The sequence below is a fragment of the Macrosteles quadrilineatus genome, unplaced genomic scaffold, assembly GCF_028750875.1.
Source record: "Macrosteles quadrilineatus isolate MER2022 unplaced genomic scaffold, UCM_ALF_1.0 Scaffold_76__1_contigs__length_560249, whole genome shotgun sequence".
NCBI classification, from domain to species: domain Eukaryota; kingdom Metazoa; phylum Arthropoda; class Insecta; order Hemiptera; family Cicadellidae; genus Macrosteles; species Macrosteles quadrilineatus.
Window position 1 is genome coordinate 216,810 of NW_026542669.1, and position 27,139 is coordinate 243,948.

Consider the following 27,139-nt stretch of genomic DNA (forward strand, 5'->3'; position numbering starts at 1 on the left):
AACCATAATGCAGAGTTATTAATTGCTTTCATTGGCGTATTTGTAATGTTTTTCATACACATATAAGTATTACAAATTCGCAATTTACTGTGGGAACATCTTAATAACAACTCTTAATAATATACGTGTGTAACTTTACTCGAATGCAATATTATTTGTAGGTGCTATTATTTGTGCGCACAAAATGATGTGAGTGCATTATTATTTGGATTTGTGAGCATTATTGTAAGAATTCAGTGTTATTTGTGTATGGTATTATTTGCGTGTAGTGCTGTTTAAGTGTAATAAGCATTAAAATAATGTGTATAAATAATCAAACATGATAAATAGTAGGTAGTACCAAGACTAGAATGAAACGTACTTGTGACCAATGTAAAAATACAAAGAATAAAACTAATAATTTCCAATATTAAACATGAATTTATTAAAGATCCATACCGTATAGAGTGATTTGACAACCTCAATCATGATACATTAACCAATAAAAATTTTCTTTTTGATGCCTATATTGTCAACCTTCAATACACCGATTGTTTGATAAAATAATAATATTAATTAATTTGTATAAACATTTCCACCACAGCTCTGTCTCTTGCTTGTAGTGGATGACATAGGTTTCGGCTTCTGTCAAGCCATAATCTTACCCAGAAGCTGAAACCCAGGTCATCTACAACAACGACAAGTCAGAAATAGGATGTCAAAATTCTGTATGTAGAATTATATTTCAAAAATACTCTGGTGACCAATCAAAATACATAATAGTGACGATCTGGTAAGGAAAGCCATTCTTGTTAATCATGAGAAATCTGTTAACAAACTAGTTTTTTATTAAAATAGTGTTATATTTACTACGTAATATTTTTCTAGTGCACTACTTTATACGGTATTGCATTGCTGATTGTATCAACTGTTTAGTAAATACTACGGTGTTATCTGGCAAAATGGTACCACGCCTGTATTGCTGTTATTGCGTCGGAAAAATTCCACGGCGCTCCATGGTTTAATACTAGATTTACTTGTTTAGATTAGAAAAAATCCATACAGCGTGGCAATTAAGTCTCATGACGACTTTATAAGTTTAAAATGGAAAGCAATATCACAACCAAATTTGGCATATCATTTCTGGTAGTAAACTACTTTTTTGTGTACATTTATGATCGGATGTCACATATGGGGTGAGTTGAAAATCCTAAAGGTAAACATTAAAAGTATTGTTGAACATAAATCACAACCAACAACAACAACAACAACAACAATGCCACAAACCGGACCTCAAAAGAACATTATAGGGTCAAAAATGAAAGAAGTTTAAAGATTCATTGAATTTGTAATGCTATGAATACACTAACTCCTCAGGGGACGCTTGCTATACAACTGAAGAAACCCATATGTGTAAGCATAGGTCGATATGCATATCGAATTAAAGGTTATTGGTAGAATACAGAAAATTTGAGCTAAAAGAACAACTAACTAACTAACTGAGTAAAAATTGGCAGCCATGGCCGACCAGTAGTTAATGAGTGATTGCAGCTTAAACAAACTAACAAAACTTATAATACAATACTTATAACAGTATATACTTATACGTACTTATAATATAAGTACATTTATAATACTAGTAGAGTCTCTAACTTAAGGACTAACAACAACCACTACTCATAACCTCAAAGAGAGAGCTAGGTTATGTTTTTGTTTATAGCCACTAACTGCCAAATATAATCAGCTGGTTGAATAAGCCAACAGCTGTTTTCTAGACTAAATCCTTGCAATAAGCTGTCTGGTAGCTGCTTACAAAGGACTTATTACAAACTAACATTACAATTTAAGACCAATACCAGCAAAAACATCATACAATAGGCCTACTTTACTTTAATTCTTTATTCTGAAATGGCAATCAGACGAATGTAGGTATTTAAGCTACTACTACATGCACTATTACTTAAAACTACTAACTACCTTCCACTGCAAATCGGTATTGATTAGTAATGGAAGAGCTTTTATTAAACTAGTGTTCAAGTATTTTTTGCTTGGAGTGTATGCCTGCCAATATTTTTTTACTACACGAATTTGCGATGATTTTAAATCCAACTATTTCCTTAAATTCATTATTTAATACCGTAAGTATTTAGTGGAAAATATCTTAAAAGAAATCAACCATTTTATATTTTTTTAGCTCAGTTTTGTGAAAGGAGGAGGTGAAACCTTAAACAAAACCTGGATGAAAAGTAGATACAGCTGTCTCCTGTCACTCCTGATTTTACAAATGGAGACATTGGAAACCTTTCTCACAAGTTATATTGAATTCCGTTTCTTGTATCGACTTTTTTATACAACAAAGTACACAATGCTATTGAATGCAATTAGCATGAATTAATATGACATGTTTACATTAAAACATATTACCATATAAATGTCATATTCCATTAAACAATTGTTAATTATCTTTTAAAATCATTGCTACTGAGTTGCTATTTTTAAATGTAGAAATGCAATGATCAATTTATCTTAATCTCACTTTAAAACTATGCTGTGTGTAATATCATGGGGAATAAATTTTAAACATGTTCTTTCTAAACTTATCTCAAAAAATATACTAAGTTATATAGAAATAATTGTGCTTATTCAAAAAAATATATGGTTCTATATCTCCTCAAGAGAAATAACACATTCCAAATTGGTCAAAATTGTGGATGTTCAAGTTGCTTTAAAGAGTCATACATAAACTTAACAATTAAGTTAAGAATTGTTAAAACCCTAAACATCTTGGCTTGGCATAAGGGTTAAGCTCTTGAGGTTGGAGAATCTATGTTATCTTAAGTAATGAGTGCCTTAAAGCTCCATTTACTCAATTTGCATCTCGGGTTAAATTACGACCCCGCAGCTACGCAAGATGGAACAGGTAATTACACACACATATTGTGACAAGAGAAATAAATTGTATGTTTAAGGTTTTAATTCGAATATTATCCTATGCATTAACATTTCTGCAAAACTCATGACTGCTAGCCTGACCATACTACTGGATCGAATTACACGCGGGTTGTACCATAAGAAAGGTTATCGGTCCTATATGTGCATGTTTTATTTGTATTTTGAAAATATTCCTATCAATAGGCAAGCATGTTTTTTAAACCTTTTTTCTCAGATCTAAGTGCATCGCAGGGAAAATATACGCATTCTATTAGAAAGATATTTGCCTATAGATGTGTAGAATCTCTTTATAAATTAAAATAGGCACAAAAAAGCACAACAAATGAATTAAAAATGTTAAAAAGATTAACATGGGACTTATGGGTTTCTGTGTTGCTGACGAAATAACATCAAAATATAAACAGAAAATCAAAACAATAAATGGAAGAAACTCAAATCATATGTTTTTTTAGCGTGAGGTGAAAATAGAGAAGTTTGTACAATACAATAGTTGAGTTTTCAAACACGGGGCTCTTTTTATTATTAAATTTCAAATAAAATGAAGAACTTGAAGTAGGATATCGGTGTATTCTTTCTTTCTATCAAAGTCACTAAATTACATTAAAAAATAATACAAAATATAGGATACAAGTTTATGTAGGGTGTAGGGTACGGTACTGTTATCTTTGTGAATCCTGATTACCTACTTCATATAGATTTTCTTAACATTTGTTGAAAACAAATATTTTAAACTCAAATTAATTTTGGTGGGTGCTCAACCTTTCTCTACATCATCAAACACATATTTGTTTTTGTTTTCATTTTAATATACTAGAACAAAAATGCTATCACTGCTGTATCATAAACAAAACAATTGCATTCAATTTTATCTTGATATTGAATTTAATTAGAATCTACACCCTCTGATACTATGACGGTTTTGCAGTCAATGATTACTTTAACAACTCTTTGTATTGTTGGAATAACAACTTTCATCATTAGGAAAGATCCTCTCATCTTTAGACTTCAAATATCTGACTTTTCCATTTTTTACAGTGGGAGACATAACAAAAGCCTTTTTATCTGTGGTCAAAAGTCTCGGGCTAATTAAAATTTACAGATTACATTAATGTTACTTTGATGTTGATCCTTGATTCAATTTTATTTTTTTTTATGCCATTAGCATTGAAAAAACTTTTTTTTAAGGATGGTCCAGAAAGTAGTCTTGGATAACAATAGCATTAATTTATATATTGATGGCACTTATTATCATGAGTAATATAATGATGAATGATGAAATGATAATGATGAACAAAATCCAGAATCAAACCTACTTGGATTCCAACCAGCAACCTTTAGGTTTAAAAGCAAACACTAACATTTGAACTGTGCATAGTCAATGCTATAAGTACTCAAATAACCAGACAATTATTAAGTTAACATTAGAAAACAAATAATGTTTCCCGCAAGCTTCAAATGCCGTGTAAGGTTTGTCATTTTCTGTTATTGGGATTTGATGATAGGCACTCTTAAGATCAATAGAACTATAAACTTTGTATGAAGCTACTTTGTTGACTATGTCATCAATCCTAGGGAGTGGAAATGCATCAAGTTCTGTAAAACGATTAATTGTCTGTGAATAATCAACAACCATTCTCCGTTTGTGGTTATCTGATGAAACAACAAGGACTTGTGCTCTCCATGGAGACCTGCTTTCTTCAATAATACCCTCTTTTAACAGTAATTGAATTTCACTTTCAATAAACTGTTCGTCAATTGCTGAGTGCCTTCGAGATTTTGTTGCAATAGGCTTACAATCTGGAGATAGATTACGAAATAGTTCTACTGGCTCAACATTAGCTAAAGCCACACTACATTAGTTGAGAGGCGACTCTTTTCCTCCAAATTGTACTTGTAAACTTGAGTGTCTTTTTAGAATGTCATGTCCTATAATAATGTCAGAACATAAGTTTGTAAGTACGCTGAAGACCACATTCTTGTAAGTATGATCTTGTAATTTAAGATTGATTTTACAGTACCCTTTTATTGAAGAACGCAGAGTTGTGGAAGCCATTGATACCTCTCCCCCATTACATGGAATGACAGGGATGTTGAATCTAAGTGCTGAGCTTTGATTGATAAAACTACCAGAACTACCAGTATCTATAAGAGCGTATGCATCAACTCCATTTAATTGTACTGGGACTACAGCTTTACTCAAACACGATGGTACTGAGGCAATACAATTTGACTGATGGACTGATGCCTTTACTGTAGAAGTTGGTGTTTTGGATTTTCTACATACTTTTTGGTAATGACCTTTAATGCCGCATCCTCTGCATATAGCTTCTTTAGCTGGACAAACAGCTCTATTGTGTTTCTTAAAGCCGCAGAAGTAACATGTCTGATTGAGTGAACACGCTATATTTTCTTGAGATGGATACGATTCTGGCTTGGCAGCAGAAGGTGTTGGATCAGGACTGGACAAGTATGGATTCTTTCAGTGATAGGTTTTGAGGCTGCAGCGTTAATTGTTGGTAAGCACTTGTCTAAGTTGTACTGTTCAGAGTGATATTTAGCAAGTTCGAGTGATCTGGCTTGAGAAACTGCTTCATCTAAAGACAAAGTAGAGCTTTCCAACAACCGTTGACGAATGTGAGGTACTAGCAAGCCATCAATGAATGTGTCTCTGATATATTCATCTCTACTTGATATAGCATTGACAGCTTTAAAGTTACAATCTTTGGAAAGTCGCTTCAGAGATTCTACGTATGTATCAATGCACTCACCAGACTCTTGTCTTCTGATTCTTAGTTTATGACGTGCATAAATTTCATTGACAGGTTTCAAGTACAACTTTTTTTACACATCAATTGCTTGTTTGTATGTTTCACAGTCATTTACATATTCATAAACGGATGGTGAAATGAAATTGGTTAATACTTTAAGCCTCAATTCTTCACTGATTTTACTAGTTTCAATAAAGTTTTCAAAAGTGTGAAACCAGTGTTTCCAATCTTGACTTGCATTGACTTCATTAGGATTGGCATTAAATCTTTCAGGTCTGAGTATCCGTTCCATGAAAAAAGATTGATGTATATTTTAATAAAATCTTCTATGTTCAATAAATTGTTGTAGATTGAATGAATAAAACCATTATAAACGAAATTACCTTTAGTTAGGCTTTATTGAACATAGAATCTAGCATGATATAGAACTAACAATATGAAACAAACAAACATCATAGTAAACAAAAACAACTTCTAAACATTTGAACAGATGTTACAATGTACAGATAGAAAGGAATTATATGACAGTTATTCTTACGATATATACTTTTCCAACACTTCTTGTGAAATTTGTTTCACAACCATTAAAGACTTTTTCTTTTGATTAAGTTACCATTAGAGAATCCTTCTGTATAAAATGAGAAAAGGGTAAAATACGACCATAGTATATTTCACTAATAGTCACGAAAGTGACCCATTTCGTGGAGTATTGAGCGATACTTTTTTATCACAATGAAAAACTACTTCATCAAACTTATAAAATATCTGATATTTATTTCAGGATGGGTGGCGTTGTCCTGTAATCCAGCTACTAAGAGGTTATGAATTGTGGATATTTATAGGCATGGCATGCACTGTGGATGCGATACTCCCTGGTGTAGATTAACGTCCGCAATAATTAGTACTACAAATATCCACAGTACTATTCTGAAAATTAGACCAATTCGTATCGTATATACCAATGCAAAAATGTGGTTCGGATTCCACCATAAACTGTAGGTCCCTTAGTTGCCATTAGCTGTAGGGCTATTAATTAACAGCTGGTCTCAGGAATAAGTCAACCTTAGTCACTAACCAGACTTGGGTACAAGATTGTGCCACTCATTCTACACTCATACTTGGCTTAAAATACCTACTTTGTATGGTCGCCATTTCATGGAAAAGTATTAAAAGTATTAAAGTATTAATACAGCTGTACAATTAATTTTAGAGTAAAATTTAGCTGATTGAACATCAACAAACAAACGAATCACAATGGTTTGTTAACATGTTTCAAAAAATGTCTAACCAGCCAGATTGATACTCCAAAAAGCGTTAGATGTTCCCGGGAACTTCATAGTTGTAACTTTCTTGATGTCTGGCAAAGTATTGTTTATTTATATGTCAGGAAAATTCATCTGATCACTATTTGTTTTTGGTGTATGGAAATTGACGATTTTTCGAAGATCTCAGCTGTATTGAAATGGGCTATTTTAGAATACAGAGTGATGGAAAAATACTTTGGTAACAGTTTGATTAATGATTAAATGTGTATCAATAATGAAAAGGGTGGGACTGTTTACTTGACAAAAGTTAATAACTCATGTACTATAAAAACACAAAAATAATAACAAATTAAACAATCCACTTTGTTGTAACCTTTCAATCAGTATTGTATCAGCGTCATGTTTTGTCAAGAGTTGACTATCGACAGATGGTTCTAGACCTTTCCAACTTCTACAACAGGTTGTCCGCAGAAAGTTTGTGATGTAAATTCATCCCCAAGTCAGGTTATACAACCTTTGCCTTAGTTGAGGGAAGGTTCTGCAAATGGTTCTGGACCTTTCCAACAAAGTTTGGAGACAAGTTTGTTGGAAATTCTATGCAGTTCAAGTTGGTAGGATACAAAAGTTAGTCAAGCTGAATTTAGATACTTCTAGAGGTTACCTTTTATTCACAGCTCAATTTTGGCATGCAAAATGTTTAATTAAATGTAAACAGTGTTTAGTTTATTTTTTGGCAATAATTGTGAAATACACTAGAGTATTTTGTTATGAAATAGTATATTTCGTACCTAGGGCCGAAAATGAGGTTTTGCAGGCTCGAGATATTTTTTAAGTTCGAGACGAAGTCGAGAACTTAAATCGATCGAGAGCTGCAAAACCATTTCGGTCCGTGGTACGAACGCTATTTTTCACCACACTATACCCTATTACCACTATTCATCACTATAATAATGCACACTGATAGTCAACACAACTACAACTTTAAGGTTATGTTAAGAAATAATTTGAGGAATCAGCAAAAATAAAGATAAATAGTTGCTAGGCAACGGTGACAATAACACAATTCTATTGCAATGCTATGGATTTTGATTGTGTATTCAAAATGCATTCATGTTTTAAGTAAGTAAGCGGACAGCTGATTTTGCGGCCCCGGGCTGTAAAAACCTGCTCGGTCCCCAAATTACGATGACAGCTAGCATGGCCAGCAAAACGTAACTTTCAGCCACCAATTAACGTATGTAATACAGCCAAAAACATCATAGTGTGGTGAAAAATATGTTTTCACACGGTGACATAGTATCTTGTGTGATTTTACACAAAGTAAATGCCACCTGTTAGAAGATTCAGTCTTATTAGATTTGATGGAATTTTAACCATAAGTGTTAGTTTTTTGTTTTTTTTTACAATTTATCAACCAATAAATCAGCATTACATTGCTATACAGGTTAGGTATAATATAAGAAACAAAATAGGGTTATTAATTACATTAACGTAGGTAGAGGTCAGCTATGGCTAGCCCCTCAGGCACTTATTGTTACTGTTTTAGCGGGTCGGACTGTAAAGGGGCTGTTTACCAATGAAACAAAAATGAAAAAAAAGTTGGTTTTTGATTTGTATCTTATAAAACAACGCTTTTATACTGTCAGGCCAGGCTTTTGACGTTTCACAATAATTGTCACCAATAAAAGACAGAATCGTTGTACACAGTACTTCTACGCTAGAGTGGCTGAGTGATTGTAGAATTACAAAGAATCTACTCATCTTGTAAATGTTCAACTGTGTTGCCTACTATTCTGGTCTATTCCAACTTCTTAGTTGCACACCAGACCTTGTTTAGACAGTTGAAAGCCGTTGATCGGACCAAATGATCTTTGAAACTAATAACACTGGTAATCTCAAACTTAAGTTAGTTGTTTCAAACTAGACTCTCAGGATGTTTTTCAACTGGAAAGGCATATTCTTGGAGACGATACGCTTTAAGATGGGTTAAGATTGGTGGGATTGGGTGCCTTGGGTTCATCCCACGACACATCCACTTAACATGCCTAATGGGTTTGGACCACTTTCCATTAAAAGCATTTGACTTAACTTCATTACAAAAATGCCCCCTGGCGTAAAGTCAAGCAAAATAAAAAAAATAAAATATTTTTTTCTACCAAGCACCAAATCTTTGGGTAGTTTTAAGCTATCCACCAACATCAGCTTAGTTTAGGTGACTAAGGCTCCTTGTTTACTCTGCGGCCCGCCACACGCCGCTACGACTTACAGCTTGGTAAGTGCATTGGGTTAAATGAGAGCCTTTATACTATAATAAGCATTGCGTTATATGGGAGCTTTTACTCTAGGACTCGCCCCAGCTCACTGTCAAGTTCTGGCAACAAGATAATATTTCTCTTCAGTGGAGAAGTTGATTCCTTGCAGTAATGCAAGAACAATGAGAAGAAACTCGTAAACTTCCTCCCAAACTATGAAAAAAGTTCATTAAACCTTATAATGGACCAAATAAAATAGCTGTGGAACTTGTATCATCCCACAAAAGTTGAAATATGTTTCAGAATGCATCATAGTTAGATCTCGATAGATTAGTCATGTAAAAAAATCAGTGTCTTTTTGTCTAATGATGAGTAGAATTGCTAACATTAGTAGTCCTTACGTCCCCACCACTGCCACAGCCGATGCGAAAACAAGCATCATCCACCATTGGTAGCAGGGGTGTGCCAAGATTATAAAGGAGCTAAATCATCATGTTTTTTAATTTTTTTACAAGCTTCAAATAGAATGTTTGTCAAAGCTTGACCGTCTAGAAATGTTTAACTTGAATCAGCCTCTGAGGGGAAACCACATTTAAGGATATTTAACTTAAAAAATATAATTTTGCACCATCTTAATTAAATTAAACATTTATATCAAGTATCCCCCCTAGACAAAATCTGACCACTATGTTTTTTTAAGTTAAAATTAAAGAAATTCTACTGGATAAGGTTTATTATTCCATCTCAGACTTTTTAGCAGACACCTCCTTGGGTTAGTCATTGTACATTTTTATTGTTATTGTAATCTTCTATGTTTTATGTAAAATGTTTTTTCCATTGTATTTTATTATTAAGATTTATGTAATTGACAAGACACCAGTTACTGCTATAAGCACCCAATGTAACGTTATTTGTGTCAATAAATTGATTTGATTTGATTTAACAAATCTAGGGTTAAGCAAATATAATATTTATGACCCTCATTGGATTAGAGGTATAAGCTCCTGTGAATAGCAAACTGATTTCATAAATAACACGGAATGCACCACATTTAGAAATAGAGGACATTCTGTGAAATAGTATAAATTGGTTAACCGGTATGTAAAGAAATGACCCGAGTTTCACTAATAATTTAATCTTACAATCTATGAGGATGAATTTTACACATACAAAAATAAGAACCCGTTCATTTCACAAATGCAATTTTTCACTATAGGGTACTGAATGTCTATGGGAGGATTTGTTCACTAGATTCTGCTCCAACGTCTGCTCCAATGGTTGTCACAGCAGTGTTGGCATCCAATAGTAGCGGAGTTGATGTCAAGCTGTGGAGCTGAGTCGTATACACCCCCACAACCTGTCAACCAAACATCACCGTTGAAATATAGGTCTTCTTAATGCTACAAATTTACATCTAGGCTGGATAAAAGTGTAAAGACTTTCATTCCAACACCCCTTTATATATCACAACAGATATACACTACCAGTAGCTAAACTACAATTCTAAATCCAATCGTAAGACAGGAATATGGAGCTTATTCGCTATATGGAAAATTCGCTAAAACTAAAAACAAAAACAAATAAGTTGACCACATTCACATGCTCTATTTGAACAAATTCAAATAATTAGTCCAGTCCAATGATCACAGCTTCAAAATCAATTCTAGAAACTACACAACAGCTAAAAATATAAACAATATTCTACAGAACATAAAATCCAAACACCCACCTTGCCTTCTACGTCGACTGGAATGTTAAGTCTACAATGTCTATCTACAACGTTAAGTAACATTAAGTAACAGACAGGACCTGAACGGTTCCTCCAGCCGTGGAGACGAGATCGCTGGGAGTGAGCGAGACGCTTTGTGGAGGGACTAGAGGATCTTCAGTCAGCATCTGATAGTTACACGGCTGAGAACAAAAGCTGCGGTTAGCTGGTAGAAGTGTTAAATGTTTTTTTAACAAACTAAACTACAGGAAATAAGAGGAGTAATCCACAAACAAAAACTATATTTATATCTTACTAGCTGTGTGCCTGTTCTACAGACGGGATCTTGCAGTCAGTTTAAACCTTTTTATATTCAGAACAGCAGTTGGTTTGCATATTAAGTGAGCATTTTTCCAGATATGCTGGCAAAACTATTATAGGAATACATATAAACCTTCGCAAAATGCAAATACAATATTTGACCGTTTCAAGCCAAAACAAATGCTTTGCAAAAAAAAAACAGCTTTATAGATATATGAGGCATAGCACTAAGGTAGGTCCATAATTGAAAGCTACTTTCCACACTGGTTAAAAGTAGTTATAATACAACCTCAACCTCACCATTGCCTACTTTATTCCGGTTGAAATTTTCATTTACTAAGGTGCTTGTCTTTTCCACAAAACACTGAGAAATAAGGACATTAATGCGTTACCAACAGACATAAACACAAATACAGAATTGAATCAGGACATTTGCTTCGCTTTAACCAAAGCAAAGTAAATTAAAATTAGTAGGCTATTTGAAAGATTTGTTAGTGTCATCAAATTTTATCATATCGTATTAACTTAACGTGCAGTGATAATACTATCTGTAATGCCAATTTATATTTGCTTAATCCGAAGATGGCCTGAAATGGTGTCAAAAATCATGGCATACTATAAGAAATGAAGTACTAAAGACAATTTAATTTGGTAATTTACACAAATTAGATCAGAAACCGTTATAGATCATAAACATGAACAAATTACGTAACTGGTCCGATTCATTGACATACGGTTTAGGTTTAGAGAGTTCCATTTGAGCATTCAATGTCAAATAATGTTTACTTTTGTGCCAGTAACATAATTTGTTTATAATTATGATCCATACCGGGTCTCTTCTAGTATTCGTGGGTAATTTACAATACACACGCCACAAACTATTAATACGTAAACAAAGTAAAGCGTAAACAATTCATGATAGCTCATGATTTGCTCAAAAAATGTTTCACTTAAATGTGTAAACATTTTTATAGCATAGTAAACAAACTTATAGAGTAAGACATCAATTAAATTCAATATGATTGTTATAAGTAATAAGTTGCAACTCTAACAGTAACTAGACTGTAAATAGTGATGTGTTGGTACTACAGACAAGAGACCACCATTGTGTAATGTGATGGAATGGTCTATTCTCTGTGGTTGGTACGTAATAATGATTCTCGCTACCACCGGTTCTAAGGAAAAGTACCAGCACCAAAAACCAACGTTGACAGTTAGTTAAGAACTATAGTAATCAAATCAAATCAAATCAAATCAAAATCTCCTTTATTCATGAATGTACAAGTACAAAGAATAGAGTCAGTGAGTACTTATTGTCTATTTACAATATTTTAAATTGTAAAATTCCTCAAAGGAGTAAATTGCTTTTTCTACCAGGTATGTTTTTAGTTTAAAGTGAAATTTCCTACTATTACATTCATTTTTTATATCTTTTGGTAAAAAATTTATATATCTAAGGCCTCTATACACTGTTTTTTTATAAAATTCTAAATTATGTCTGTTTTGTATAACATATTGTGCATTTCTGGTATTATATCTATTACTGGTAGGCCTACTTAGTTCTAACTGTATTTTTGGTAAATGGTGCTGCTTAGTATATTTTTATTGCCTCGTATATATAAATTCCAAACACTGTTAGTATTTCCAAATTAGAAAAATGATACTTTACACTTTCAATCCTATTTAAACTTAGCATTAATCTAATAGCTTTCTTTTGTAACAGAAGCCCATGTAGAAATCTAATTCTGGCCCAGGTTCTGGCCAGTACTGGTACAGTACTGGCCAGTACTGCTACAGTACTGGCCAGTAATACCCAGGTTCTGTCCAGTACTGCCCAGGTTCTGGCCAGTACTGCCCAGGTTCTGGCCAGTACTGCCCAGGTTCTGGCCCAGTACTTCCCAGGTTCTGGCCAGTACTGCCCAGGTTCTGGCCAGTACTTCCCAGGTTCTGGCCAGTAATGTCCAGGTTCTGGCCAGTAATGTCCAGGTCCTGGCCAGTACTGGTTAGAACCTGGACCAGAACCGGCCAGTACTGGCCAGAACTCACCAGTACTGGCCAGAACTCACCAGTACTGGCCAGAACTCACCAGTACTGGCCAGAACTCACCAGTACTGGCCAGAACTCACCAGTACTGGCCAGAACTTGCCAGTACTGGCCAGAACTTACCAGTAACTGGCTAGTACTTGTAGATTCTAGACCAATAATCAATCTTGACAGAGTACAGTATGTAAATAAAGGAACCGAGGTTAAGGTAATAAAATACAGATATTTGAAGTAAAAACTAGTCAATTAGTTAAACCTATAATTATTGAAAAATTAAGTTTAAAGCAAGACAAAATTTATAGGCCTACATGTTTAGATAATTTTCAAGGGTAAAAACTGTTACCATCAATAATATCATAGATAAAACATACTCCCTTAGTGTTGCTTAGTCTATGATAATATCGACTCAACTTGAACTCGCTCCCCCCCCCCCCCCACCATGGTTTTAAACCTCTCTGGATTTGGATCCAGTCCAGTTAGTCCAATTGAAGGTTTGGGTTTGGCAATGGCTTTGACCTTTGACCAATGAATACGAATACACAATTTAACGTTTTTTTAAGCTCAACGCATCGCCAACAAAAATCTAACACAAGAGGACAATAAGACGAGGACAAGACAGAAGTGAGAAGAGCAAAGACGAAGATAACTATTTTTTTTTTGTACGAGTTCCATTCCATTCCAAAATCAAATCCGATCCAATCCAACGTGACGCACGCCGGAGCGGAGCGGAGTTGTTACTAACTAACCTCAAATCTCAACCTGTCAGTTGGTCAGTTCAGTTTTGGTCTCGACATCTTTATTAACAGTTAATTTCTAACTAAGGTGTTCTTGTCTTAGTTATATCTTAATATTAATCGTAGAACAACGTTCTACCTAATTTGCTGTGAAAAATATCTATTCGTGTGGAATCAGAATGGATTATCGACAAAGAATCAGGTCGAACTTGGCAAACCATCAGGTTTATAGACAACTGAGTTCACAGGCCTCATTTTAGCAAAAAGTTGTAAGTAATGCACCACAGGTTTGCATAAGTGTCATATTATTAAGTTGTCATATTAAACTCATAATATGCCTTAATGTTAAGGTGGCTGTTAGGTTTAGTTTTTATGTGTCCAGTACCTAGTATAGGCCTAGGTAAACTTTAACTTAGGCCTACCTTATTCAGTGCAACAAAATAAACTAGCCTAGGCCTAGTTCCAATTTTAACGATTTTCTACTCATTGAAGTGTTAAATTTGGAGTTGTGAAGTATTTAGTCAGTATGTTACTTCATTATTTGATCTCACAAATTGTGTACGGTACGGTAAGTTTAGGCCTTGATAGCCTAGGCCTATGACTAGGCCTACAAGTAAAGCAAACCTTGATTGGATTTGTAAATTAATGATGAGATTCTATTGCAATTAAGTCAATTTTTAGTACCGGTAGCCTAACTTTTGTTCAGCGTAGGTTCCGTTTGGGGCTACATTTGGGTACAGTTTCCGATTGAAACTATCAAATGGAAAATATTGATTAATAATCGATTTTGAAATATATCTAGGCCTATTTTATAATTAAACTATCATGACCTAACCTAACCAACCAAACTTGCTGATGGTGAAAAAATCGCATGAAGGCTTACTAATCGAATCGATAGTTTCAATCAATATTAGCATAGCCCAGTTAAGAAACTGTACCCGCCTACTTAACTTATGCCTAGATCAAAAGTAACTTAGGCTTAAACATCAAAATGCAAAACTACCTAATGAATAAGTTAGAGCCTACACAAAAACATTGTTTTTCATTTGAATGGGCGGCTATTTTTATTCACAGATTGTTTCGTTAAGTAAGTTATCTTAGGCCGGACTAACTTAACTTAACTTATGTTTGGTTATGTTTGCTGTTGTATTTTATAATAAAAAGCCTACTAAGTTAGCCCTGATTATGTAAATAATATGATAAATAGGTCTTAGCTTAAGTGCTAAGGTAGGCCTAAGGCAGAGAACCCATGATGGGTTACATTAACGGATTAAATATTATACCTTTATACCATACATCCATCGCTGACCAGTAATGACTGGATAGATTTCGTAAAAAAAAAAGGTTTAAAGTGTTAATATTAAAATAGTCTACTTCGATATAACTTAGGCCTAACTATCGATTAACATGTTTCAATCAATATAAATATTGAATATCAATATTGATTTTCGTTTACAGTAAGTTATGGCGTTTAGGTTAGGTTACCTACCTAGTTTAGTTTATGAAACTTATTAAAAAACTATATGAATAGGCCTACAAATTGATGTCTTTGTGATTGTAATCTGTTAAACAAACCAAAGTAATATCAACTCTAATACCTACCAACAATTTTACTTTGATTGCTACTATCATAAACTAAACTAAAACAACCTAACCGCCGCAGAATGTGTGGAAAAAGTCTTCTTGAAACAACAATATTGATACAATTGTTACAATGGATATTTACATGAAAGCAAACTCATCCGATACAATATAACTACAGAATATAGTAGGTTCTCTACGGAACTGCACCCTTGGAAGTGCCAACATGAAAAAAGTACGGTAACAAGAAAGATAGGCTATAAAATTTTTTTTGAGTCTTTTTATTTTAAGTCCCTATAACTGAGTATTTAAGTAGGCCTACCTATTTAACTTTATTTATGGCCTTTGAAATGATTTTTCATTATACTTATATAAGTTACGTAGCCTATTACAGTAAAATTTTAAGATGGCCGCTTAAGTTAACCTGAATTGGGATAAAACTAGATTACCTATTAGGTCCTATATTGATTCTAAATTGTGTAGGCCTATTGCCAGGTTATTTTACAAAATCAAGTTTTAATTCGATTATTGAGATATGTACAATCTCATTTCTATTCAATATAAATATAGCCTAGCCCGCATTAGGAACTGCGCAGCTTATGCGGCTATACATTAAAAATAATGGAGTTGTTCAAGTCTGCACATGTACATTGAAAGCGAATTAGCCCAAACTTAAAGACAACCCAACATAAAGGCCAAGCTGAGCTCTGGAGATACAAATATACTTACATCAGCTCACCATTTTTTATAGTTGTAACTTGTCTGTTTCAGGTAAAAAAACTTTATGACAACTACTGTACTACATTTATATTCTAAAGACCATTGTGTTAATACTATAAATCTGACATTATTAATTTGATTAATAATTATAACCCCGACAAATTAGATTCATTGGATATTTTGATTGTTTAATTTTTTACATTTTCAATATAAAATTAAATTTAGTATTGTAGGGTATTATCAATAGTATTCTTTTTGGTGATTTTACTTTTTCATACAACTTTTATTATAATTTTGCAAAAAAATAATTTATTACCTAACCTTGATTTTTGTTAACATAATTTGTATTTTAGCATATGTAATTTTCAAATACAAATTGTTTATTGCTAAAGGTGTCTTATTAATTCATCTTCCATATTGGTTCAATTCTCACTACTGTATGATCCAGATACTGGTCCAGTATTGGCCAGGTTCTGGCCCAGTACTGCCCAGGTTCTGGTCCAGTAATGCCCAGGTTCTGGTCCAGTCCTTCCCAGGTTCTGGCCCAGTACTACCCAGGTTCTGGCCCAGTACTGCCCAGGTTCTGGCCCAGTACTGCCCAGGTTCTGGCCCAGTAATGCCCAGGTTCTGGCCAGTACTGCCCAGGTTCTGGCCCAGTACTTCCCAGGTTCTGGCCCAGTACTTCCCAGGTTCTGGCCAGTTCTTGCCAATTTTGGAAGTGCCCAGAACCTGGGCCAGAAAATTTTTTTACTGGCCCAGAAAATTTTTTTCCACATGGGAGTATTTGATTAAGGTTTGATTTTGAGGTCCCTCCATACACACTAATTCTGTATGATATAAATGAATGTACAAAAGCATAATACACCAGTTTTAGAGTCAAAAGATCACAGACATAGGACATCCTTCGAAGAGCATGCAAGCCTGATGAAATTTTGCCTATAACATGCTGGACATGAGAGTCCCAACTTAAATTGTTATCAATAATAATTCCTAAAAATTTTAAATCATTTACTTTATTAATTTCAGCATTAGTCTTCAAAATTGTCTCATTGTTTTTATTTTTATTTGTACAGAAAGAAATGTAACAACTTTTATTTACATTTAAAAGTAAATTTTTGCTGTTAAAAAAGTTTTTAATCTTGTTTATAGAGTGAGAATAAGAATTTTGTACAGCTTCGAGAGTTTTACCTGTCACCAAAAGGCTTGTATCGTCTGCATATAGGCAAACTTTGCTATCTGTTCCTGAAATAAAACTAGGTAACCCCTTGATATAGCACAAAAACAGAAGCGGTCCTAGGATAGATCCTTGGGGTACTCCGTATTTGATAGATTGTATTGTTGAATTATGAAATTGTATAACATTTTTTGTACTAAGCCCTTTGTTGACAGTATATTGTTTCCTATCATTAAGATATGATTTAAACCATTCTATCTGGCGATATTTTATTCCTAAGGATTGTAATGTTTTTTATTAATTCTGAATGATTTACACTATCAAAAGCGCGAGTAAGATCAAGAAAGATCCCCAAAGTTTTATTTTTTTTATCTATGCTTTCAATTATTGATGACACAAAATCTACACTAGCGGTTGTCGTTGACCTTCCAGCTCCAAACCAGCGAACACAGAATAAAAATAGAAGGGCCACTCGAGACGAAAGCTGTCGCCACTCTTACACCGTTGCCGCCACCAAGATGGCGTCCGCTGCGGATGAGTCACTGTAGTGGTGCGCGCACACCGTACCGTATTTGTTGGCATAGTCGCACACACCCTGCTTGTTTTATGTTTTACTTTATACTGTGTGTCTTGCAAATGCCTCAAAACAGGAGAGCAATGTTTTGAAATGGAATCTGAACATAGCCATATTATACTTCTTTTAATAAAATATGTTTGTAAAAGATACTTCACTGTAAGATTGCACCGCCATTCAAATCTCAAAACTAAAAGAAGAGAGGTTTTAATAATCGGTTGAATAGTAAGGCTGTAAGTTTGTGTATAAAGCTAACATATTTTTCAAGCTTCAATAAGCTACGCAATACAGTAATAAACCATCATTTAAAAATAAATACACGTCGGTAACGACCAAACTATGTATTTCCATGATCTCATTTTTATGCATGAAGTTGCAATACTCCATTTACGATTCACATGCATACAGGCACACATGGAAATTTATGTTTATTTAGTTTATGTTTATTATTATAAATTTTATTTTATTTACGTATATTTAGTTTGTATTTATTTATGCAAGAACCTGGTTGCAGTGGCAGCGCTCAGCACCTGGTCCTCGCCGCACCGTAGGACGGATATTACCCCCTCTTCAACTTCATTTATTTTGATTACCAAAGATTGTTAAATTCTCCCAAAAACATATCTTAAGGTTTAACTCATGCTCTCAAACTTTTCCACAGACGAAACTTTCCTGACCAAAAAATAAAAAAACTCACTGAGTAACTTTTTCATGTCACGATTTAAAAATTACTGCAAACAGTCAACTTCAATAAGGTATTAAGATTGCATTAAGGTTAAAATTAATACTTTTTATCACACCATTAGCATCCACAATTAATTTAGTTTAGTTGTGCTGAGTTTTAAATTTTTATCTTGACTCTAAGTATGTCAAACAGCGGTGTTAATGAAAAGCGCGCACTACAAAATTCTCCGTTTCTGAGCACTACTTTCAACCTGATGCCGCCCCAAAGATGGCGGACTGGCGACAATCCTAGTAATGGTTGTGTATAGCGCATGGCCCTTCTATTTTTATTCTGTGTTCGCTGCTCTAAACCCATGCTGATCTTCATCAAATAATTTATTTTTCTCTAAAAAATCTACTAATTGATCGTACACAACTTTTTCAAAAATTTTAGAAAAATTTGATAGTAGGGAAACTGGACGATAATTGAGAGGATTGGTTTCTAACCCTTTTTTAAAAATTGGAATAACTTTTGCTATTTTTAATTTGTTGGGAAATATACCGCAGATTAAAGAAGAATTTACTAAATGTGTTAACGGTTTTGAAATTTCATGTTTGGTTGATTTTAACAAAGACATTGGGACCTCATCAAATCCTGAAGAAGTTTTATTTGGCCTACTTGAAATTACTTGAATTATTTCATCTTCAGTCACTGTCCTAAACTTGAAAGTACTGTCAGAAACAGAAGTAGGAGTTGAATAAATCGTGTTTTGGGATAAATGAGGAATAACTTTACTTTCAACAGCATTAATAAAAATGTCATTAAAAATATTAGATACTTCCAATGGTTCTCTAACCAGTTTCCCTGATTTATTTGTTAGTTCAATTTTTGGGACATGAGCTATAGCAGTAGGCCTACCACCTACTTCACTGTTAATTAAACTCCAAGTTGTTTTGATTACATTGTCAGAGGTTTTTACTTTATCATTGAAATATTTACTTTTTGCCTGAATAATCATTTTTCTAAAACTAGATTTAATACTATTAAGTAAGTTAAGTAGTAGGCCTACTTCCAACCAATTAAATGCTTTAATCAAGTCACAAGGTTATTAATCTCCCTTTGTTTTAGGATTTTCTCACAAAATGTTAAAGGAAATCAATGTTATTTACGATTAATTGCATTATTTGTGAACAACTTTTAATGTAAACATATCGGTGACAGATTGAAGAAATAACCTTTATCCGGACAACGGTTTGAATAAAAGATGATGTATTCTCAAAACAATTATTGTTATAGCCTATCTATCTAGTCGGCTAATCATTAGGAGGAAAGGTGAAAAAAATTGCACAAAATTGGGGTTTTGGACGTTTGTAATTTTATTTCCTATGTAGGTAGCTTAGGCCATGTATTTTAGGGAAAAGCACTGGTATCATCAAGAATCGTATCGAAATGTGGTTATGAATCCTTGGGTAGGCCAACGTACTTTAATACTTTTCATTGAACTGGCGACCATACAAAGTAGGTATTTTAAGGTAAGCCAAGTATGAATGGAGATGAGTGGCGCGATCTTGTAGTCTTGTACCCAAGACATGCGCTTATGGGCCATTGGTGGTATGGTCCAGGAATTGCAGCACATATGGGCGAGTAAACCGAAAGTGACAATTTGGAAAAGCAAGTTTAGCAGCATCCGTAAACCTCTGTTACGAAAACAACGAAATCGGAAGAATCTTCCGAGATCGCAGCAACACCCATCATCACCCACTGCAGTTGTGATTAACATCCATCATCACCCACTGCAGTTGTGATTAACATCCATCATCACCCACTGCAATTGTGATTAACATCCATCATCACCCACTGCAGTTGTGATTAACATCCATCATCACCCACTGCAGTTGTGATTAACATCCATCATCACCCACTGCAGTTGTGATTAACATCCATCATCACCCACTGCAGTTGTGATTAACATCCATCATCAAACACTGCAGTTGTGATTAACATCCATCATCACCCACTGCAGTTGTGATTAACATCCATCATCACCCACTGCAGTTGTGATTATTTACTTTACAATTCACACTTAACTGTCATTGAAGCACCGTGAATCAGTGGAAACCTTGTTTGTAAGCTAAAGGCGACAATGATAAAAATATGTAAGATTCCCAGCCCTATACAACAATGATTCAAAGTATTTTGCCTTGTTATCAAAACTCAAGTACAATTTGATAGGCACAAAATCTCCGGTTCCCAACCTAGACACTTCGGGATATTTTAGTATTGCTTCATAGTAGAAATACTGTTGCACTTAGTCAAGTGTCATTTTTAGTCAGTAATGTAAAAGATGGAACAAAGTCTCTTTGGAAGCACAGGACTTAACACAATATTTTTCTGACTAGAGTAAGTGAATTAAATTATTTGGGAGGTTGAATGGGAAAAGAGAAAATCCCTTAAAAGACCCTAAAATATAAAATGGAAAAATTAATATCAACATCATTCAAAATATCTAACAAGCTATCTAAACTACTAAAGCCATAAAATTAACACGATGGTATGGTTAACCCTAGGTGGATATCGCACGTAAATTTGAAGTAGGGTGAGTTATTTTTAGCGTCCCACCCCCCACCCCTTCAACCGACGCTACTCTCCTTCCAGCAGTGCTCTCAGCAGTCATTTGCCTTGTGATGGCTGCCTTGGTTGGGTTGTAGTGTGTTTCTTTATTTTCTTGCTAGTCGGTTTCTTGGATTGCATACATCAAACTTACGTGTCAATACCCTTTGTGTAAAGTAAAATGCCCGGAAGTACGCCAAATTACATATTGATACCCTTAGCGTCACACTGCATTACAATGTCTTACTGTATGCAATTCCTATGTACGTCAAATTTACGTATTGATAATCTTAGCTTCATGCTATATGACGATACCTTTCTAGGGTTAAGACTGGAATATATATGCATGTAAAAGACGACTTCCACCTAATATATACCATATTAGCAAAAGTGCTCAATCATTCTCTCATAGGTTCAAAGAACATGTATCTGAAAGATTGTGCAAGTGCGATATCTACAAGGGCCAGTTTACAGTTGGCTTATGCCTACTATTAGTAGATTCTGACCACAGCTACACAGATATACAGATCATTATTTAATTGCAGGATATACAGTATGTCAATACATAAATACAAATAGGTACAGTTGAAGATTTAAAAATATATCATCTCGATCACCTGAAAATAACCGTATGCACGACAAGATGAAGGGTAGTTTTTTGTTTTTGTTTTCCTATGGAGAGGACCGAAAATGAATTTACGCAGACAGGTGGCCTGAGGGACTCCTGAGAGGATCAGACTACTCACTACAAAAACCCCTCTCTACTCTGTTGGACACAGACCTGGGATTTTTTTGTCACATTTTGTCAAGTCAGGCCAACATGAGACCTAAGCCCTAGGGCTCCCACTGTTTCTGGCATTCTGTTATTAATTTATTACTTATGCCACATCTCCATCAAGGTCGATCTTATTGACCCAGGGAATACCCTGGACAAAGTGTGACACACAAGTCCAATTGTCTTCACCCTCTGCCATCATTAGGATGACCATGTCAACCAACAGCAGTTCTACGTTGTATTGAGCCTCCAAGCAGGGCCTTTCCAACGCAGACAGTGGAAAAGTGTGTTCCTCGTCGTCGGGAGTGCCTGGGCAGTTGATACAATTGGGTGACACAGCTTTGCCCATCCTGAACAGGTACAATCGAAAAAATCTGTGACCTGTCAAAAATTGGGTGAGGACCCAAGGTTGGACTTGGTGAATCAGTCGCATGGTTTAGCGTCCCCGTTTCCCGCTTTCCCCAGCTCTCCTGCCAGAGCCGGTAGGTGCGCCGCTTCTTGCATGGTCCTCTCCGTGCCGCTGATATATTGCTTTCCCCTCTACCGTCACAAGTTTGACAGGGATGATTCCAGCAACCACCAGGACGGCGAGTTCGGACACTGTTCGGTAGACAGATACTACCCTTAGTGCTGCCTGACAATGCACTCGTGCAAGCTATATCCCGTAAACCTCCTCATAGAGTGCATCTGCCCACACTTCCCCACTGTGCAAGATTACGGACTACGGCTACGCAGGATTACGGAGACAACAGCCTTCAGCGACTGGATCGCGGACCTCCGACATTGATCATTAACCGGCTAAGGGAAGAAACCACTTTAGCGGCCTCGTCCGCCATAGATCTGGTCCCGCCAGTTGAGCTTGCTGTCCACCATGACACCAAGGTACTTGACGGCCCAAGCGGTTCGGATTTCAATGGTCCTCACCCTCATTGATGGTGTCAATCCTTTTTTAGTCAAAATCACAATCTCAGTTTTGCTCAGAATGAGCGAGAGACCGTGGTCTGCTATACATGCATTAATGGTGTGCATGACTCAATTTAGTTTCAGCTGGGCAAGCTCAACACTATGTGCAGCTTAAGTCGCAACGTCTTCTGTGTACTCTATCAAAATCATTTTATACACATCACTTACGTTACTTACATATCACAGGTGTAACTTACGTTTTGCCCTTCAGTCCTATTACGTGGGTTTCTACAGCCTCGACATTTACAGCCAACGCAAGCTTTGTTCTCTGTGTAACACGCACATCTTTGTCCGCAACAAGTCAATTTTCCAGGTATTGCCGTCGCATTTCCACACCGACATCCTGTCTTCACTGCTGATGACGAACCAGTTTTCCCTCTTGTTGGTTTTTTGACTGGTGTTATTCCACTGTTTGTTGTGGGCTCAGTAACTTGGCTCTGAAATATTAAATAAAGTAAGTAATCACAGATAAGTTAGGTTTACAGTAAATTTAATTTCAATATTTTTAGTTTATGTGCAATACATAGGCCTATGGTAGACTTAACGCTTACAGGTGTAATGGTCAAATTTTATTAGGGGGGTTAGTTTTAATTATTTTAAGGCCGTGAAGGTTTGAGCGCGCTCGACAACAATGTCAAACATGTCCACGGCAAGTCAAGTCTCCTAGTTCGTGACTTGGCTGCCGCGACCTCGGGGCGCTGACGTAGACGTGGTGCAGAGAAGCCGAGACTAGCGGACAGTGGACATTTCTTGGGACAGTCGATGGCGAGCGCTTGTTCGCCAAACACCCTCCCTCAAGACCGGGCAGTCGACGGTGAGCGCATGTTCGCTACACACCCTGTCCTGAGATATATAGCGGACCTGCGGCGAGAATAAGTTGTGGATGCGATACACAACGAGCGTGAAAATAAAGGCGATAACATTAAGCGAAATAAGTATTGACAGGCGTAAGTACTGCATTGTATCCTTACATTATTCGGATTATTTGACCGACACCGGTAGGCCTAACCTTTCTTTTGGTAGGTAGGCCTACCGGTCCAGGCTACAACCCGCGTGTAATTCGGTCCAGTAGTATGGTCAGGCTAGCTGTCATAAATTGTACAAATGTTTTTAAATACCGTATTTTAAGATTAACCTATCTGAAAACATAACTTACTTTAGGCTACTTACCATAGAATGTTTTGGTGTTGGTGATAAAACTTTTACAGGAGATGGAGAATTTCTTTCCTGATTGTCATTTACCAACTCGGACGCTTTTCTTTTTATAGTTAACTTATTACCACTTCCAGCATGAAGCACAGAATACACGACAGCTGACCCATTATGAATTGATTTAGTAGTTTCTTCTTCTCCATTGTAAGTCAAAGGTATCGGTGCACTTTCAGGACTTGCTGCTACAGAAGCAGAGATAGTTTGTGTAGAAGTTGAAGCAGAGTTTGTCTGTGTTGATGTGGAGTTGGTATGAACACAAGATAGAGAAAAATTGGATGACTTAGAGGTTCTGAATTCATCAGCAAATCCCGCACCCTCTTGAATGAGATTTATAAGTGTTGGGTTTGAACCATCCAACAGATTAGTACTAACGTTGTTTCCAGTTAAATTATTTACAGTGGATATTTTTTTATACATGGCTGAACTTATGATGTATTCACACAGTTTTTTGTAACATTGAAGCAATATCCTAAGTTGAACATTTTCAACGTATTTGTCATAGTCTTTACACCAACTACAAGACGGTTTCAGTTTTTTCTTCCCTCCTTTACAAGACTTACACACATGATGTTGACAGTTGGTTTCAGTAGGAGTGTATGGTTCAATCAACAGATTTCCACAAACTGTACAAGACAGGGACTGTCTCAGATAAGGAATTAACCTATATAAATCAGCCCAAGAAGTAGGGTCATCAGCATTTGCTTGCATTACTAATCTGCAAGTTGAAACATATAAGTTTGTGGCATTCATTATCTTTGGATTAAACTTTGAATGTTTTACGGGGAGGAGAACCGAGTTTTAAAAGCTGTGTTATAACCTAGCCTAGGCCCCTAGTAGTTGTTGGCTACTTAGGCCTACTGGCAGTTCACTTGTCAGAACAATAATGTGTAGAGTATCTGGGGCAAAATAATCTGTGTGAGATACAATATGACTATAATTCAATGATTATTCTAAAAATGAAGCGGGTCAATACGCTACTTTCAACGTTTACCAGATTTATATCTAAATCTTTTAACTTGTCTGTAAGAAGAGAGGTTAAAATCAACCAACTGTCACCACTGTCCAAAATCAAATAACAACTATTCCTATCTATGGTCTGGTTTCACCTAGTATGGTTAAAGTTTCACCTTTAAACCATACTAATTCACTTCGAAAAATAACATAAATTGTGTTTTAAACTTAATTTTAAGAATCAAGAATACAAGACGCCATGACGTATATACACAAAACAACAAACATGAACTGAACTGAATCCAATCAACTCCACCCCCACCGCACTCACTCAGATTCAGTTCAGATTGACAGACTCACTCCCACTCAGTTCAGTACTCATATCAGCCAGACAGCTCAAGCACGGCCACCAACTCTAGGCCGCGGCCTGGTAGAATTGAAGGACGTTGTTAGTGGTGTTGTCCAGTGAGACGTCTCATAAGATAACATGGCGGACAGGTGAACCAGCTCATTAATTCGCGTATTAATCATTTAAATTGAAATCTACGAACATAAATGTATTAAATGATTGAAAATAAAATGTATATAGAAATGAAAACCAAAACAATGTTTATATATTTTAAAATCGACTTTTGTACATGAAATTAGAGTCAATATTTTTATAGCCCAGTAAACACGCTTTTGTACTATTAAAAAATGCACAAACTACCATTAGCCGCCTCCAAACAAAACAGCTGTTACAACCCTACTTGCGATGTTGCCACTTCGAAGGCCACGGCCTGGAGTTAAAGGTGGCCGTGGCTCAAGCATGACCGCCTTGGCTCAAGCCACGGCCGCCTTTAACTCCAGGCACGGCCACCTTTAATTCCAGGCCGCGGCCTGGTAGAATTGGCAACGTGCAAGTGGTGTTGTTTACTGTCAGACGTCCTATAAGATAACTTGGCAGACAGGTGACACCCGCTCATTAAAGAGCAATTTATGCAATAATGGATATATTTCACAAGGTTTCTCATCTTGACGAACATTTTAACTTATATAGGCTTACCTCCGTCAGTAGTCCAAAATTGGACACAATTTGATACAATTTTGGACTACTGACGGAGGTAAGCCTATAAGTCATTATTCGTAGTCCAGGGGCTATCAGAATGAATAATATGAATTCAGCCAGTCAGGCACACATAGCCATGCAATACAAAAACATCAAATTAAACAATTTTGGACTACTGACAGAGGTAAGCCTATATAAGTCATTATTCGTAGTCCAGGGGCTATCAGAATGAATAATATGAACATTTTAAGTAGTTGGTTTATGGGGGTGTGACTTGCAGTTTTCTCAAAAGTTCATGGACGTACTTAGGGATTTATATAGGTATACTAGCAGCTAAGGGAGTATGTTTTATCTATGCTAGCAGTTACCCGGCGCGCGTTGCCACGCTTAACAACTAAGTTATTATTTTTAAACGGTAATTTGTCCTTTACGATGAATAATAAAAATGTATACTAAAAATAAAAATAGAATATTTTACTTAATTGCCAGTGGATAAACAATGTTGTTGTTTGTTCATTTGGTATATAAATATATTAGTTTTTTGGCGTACCTACCACCACGGGAGGACGCAACACAGCTGTCCGTGTGAAAAGAATGCATATTTTCTAAATTTAAACCAACGATAGTCAGGGATTGTCCTATGACCTTAAAATGGTGATTGCGAAAGCAAAGACACAAAGGAAATTGTAGTTGCTTAAATTCAGAAGGAATTCGGATGAATTCATCAGTATTCTTGGGATTAAGACTATTTCTCCTTTAAACTTACAACTGATAATTGAGCGGAGCGAGCGTAGCGAGCGAAGCTCTTATACGTCGACTTTTATGCATTTCGTAATACGCAAACT

At 35.6% G+C, this 27,139-nt stretch overlaps 1 protein-coding gene across 2 annotated transcripts; it reads right to left on the reverse strand.

Annotated features, from left to right (window-relative positions):
• Window positions 1-10,391: 10,391 nt before the first annotated feature.
• LOC128982003 (E3 ubiquitin-protein ligase MSL2-like) lies at window positions 10,392-25,519 on the reverse strand. Of its 2 annotated transcripts, none has more exons than XM_054401033.1 (4): window positions 24,254-25,519; window positions 23,281-23,520; window positions 11,026-11,127; window positions 10,392-10,573 (listed from the first exon to the last, which is right to left on the reverse strand). In XM_054401033.1, the coding sequence occupies exons 1-4, from the start codon at window positions 25,043-25,045 to the stop codon at window positions 10,445-10,447; spliced, it is 1,263 nt and encodes a 420-aa protein (XP_054257008.1). In that variant the 5' UTR covers window positions 25,046-25,519; the 3' UTR covers window positions 10,392-10,444. The 2 variants fall into 2 exon arrangements, 1 of the variants encoding a protein (XP_054257008.1); XR_008489530.1 differs by having other exon boundaries at window positions 10,460-10,573; window positions 10,946-11,127.
• Window positions 25,520-27,139: the final 1,620 nt, after the last annotated feature.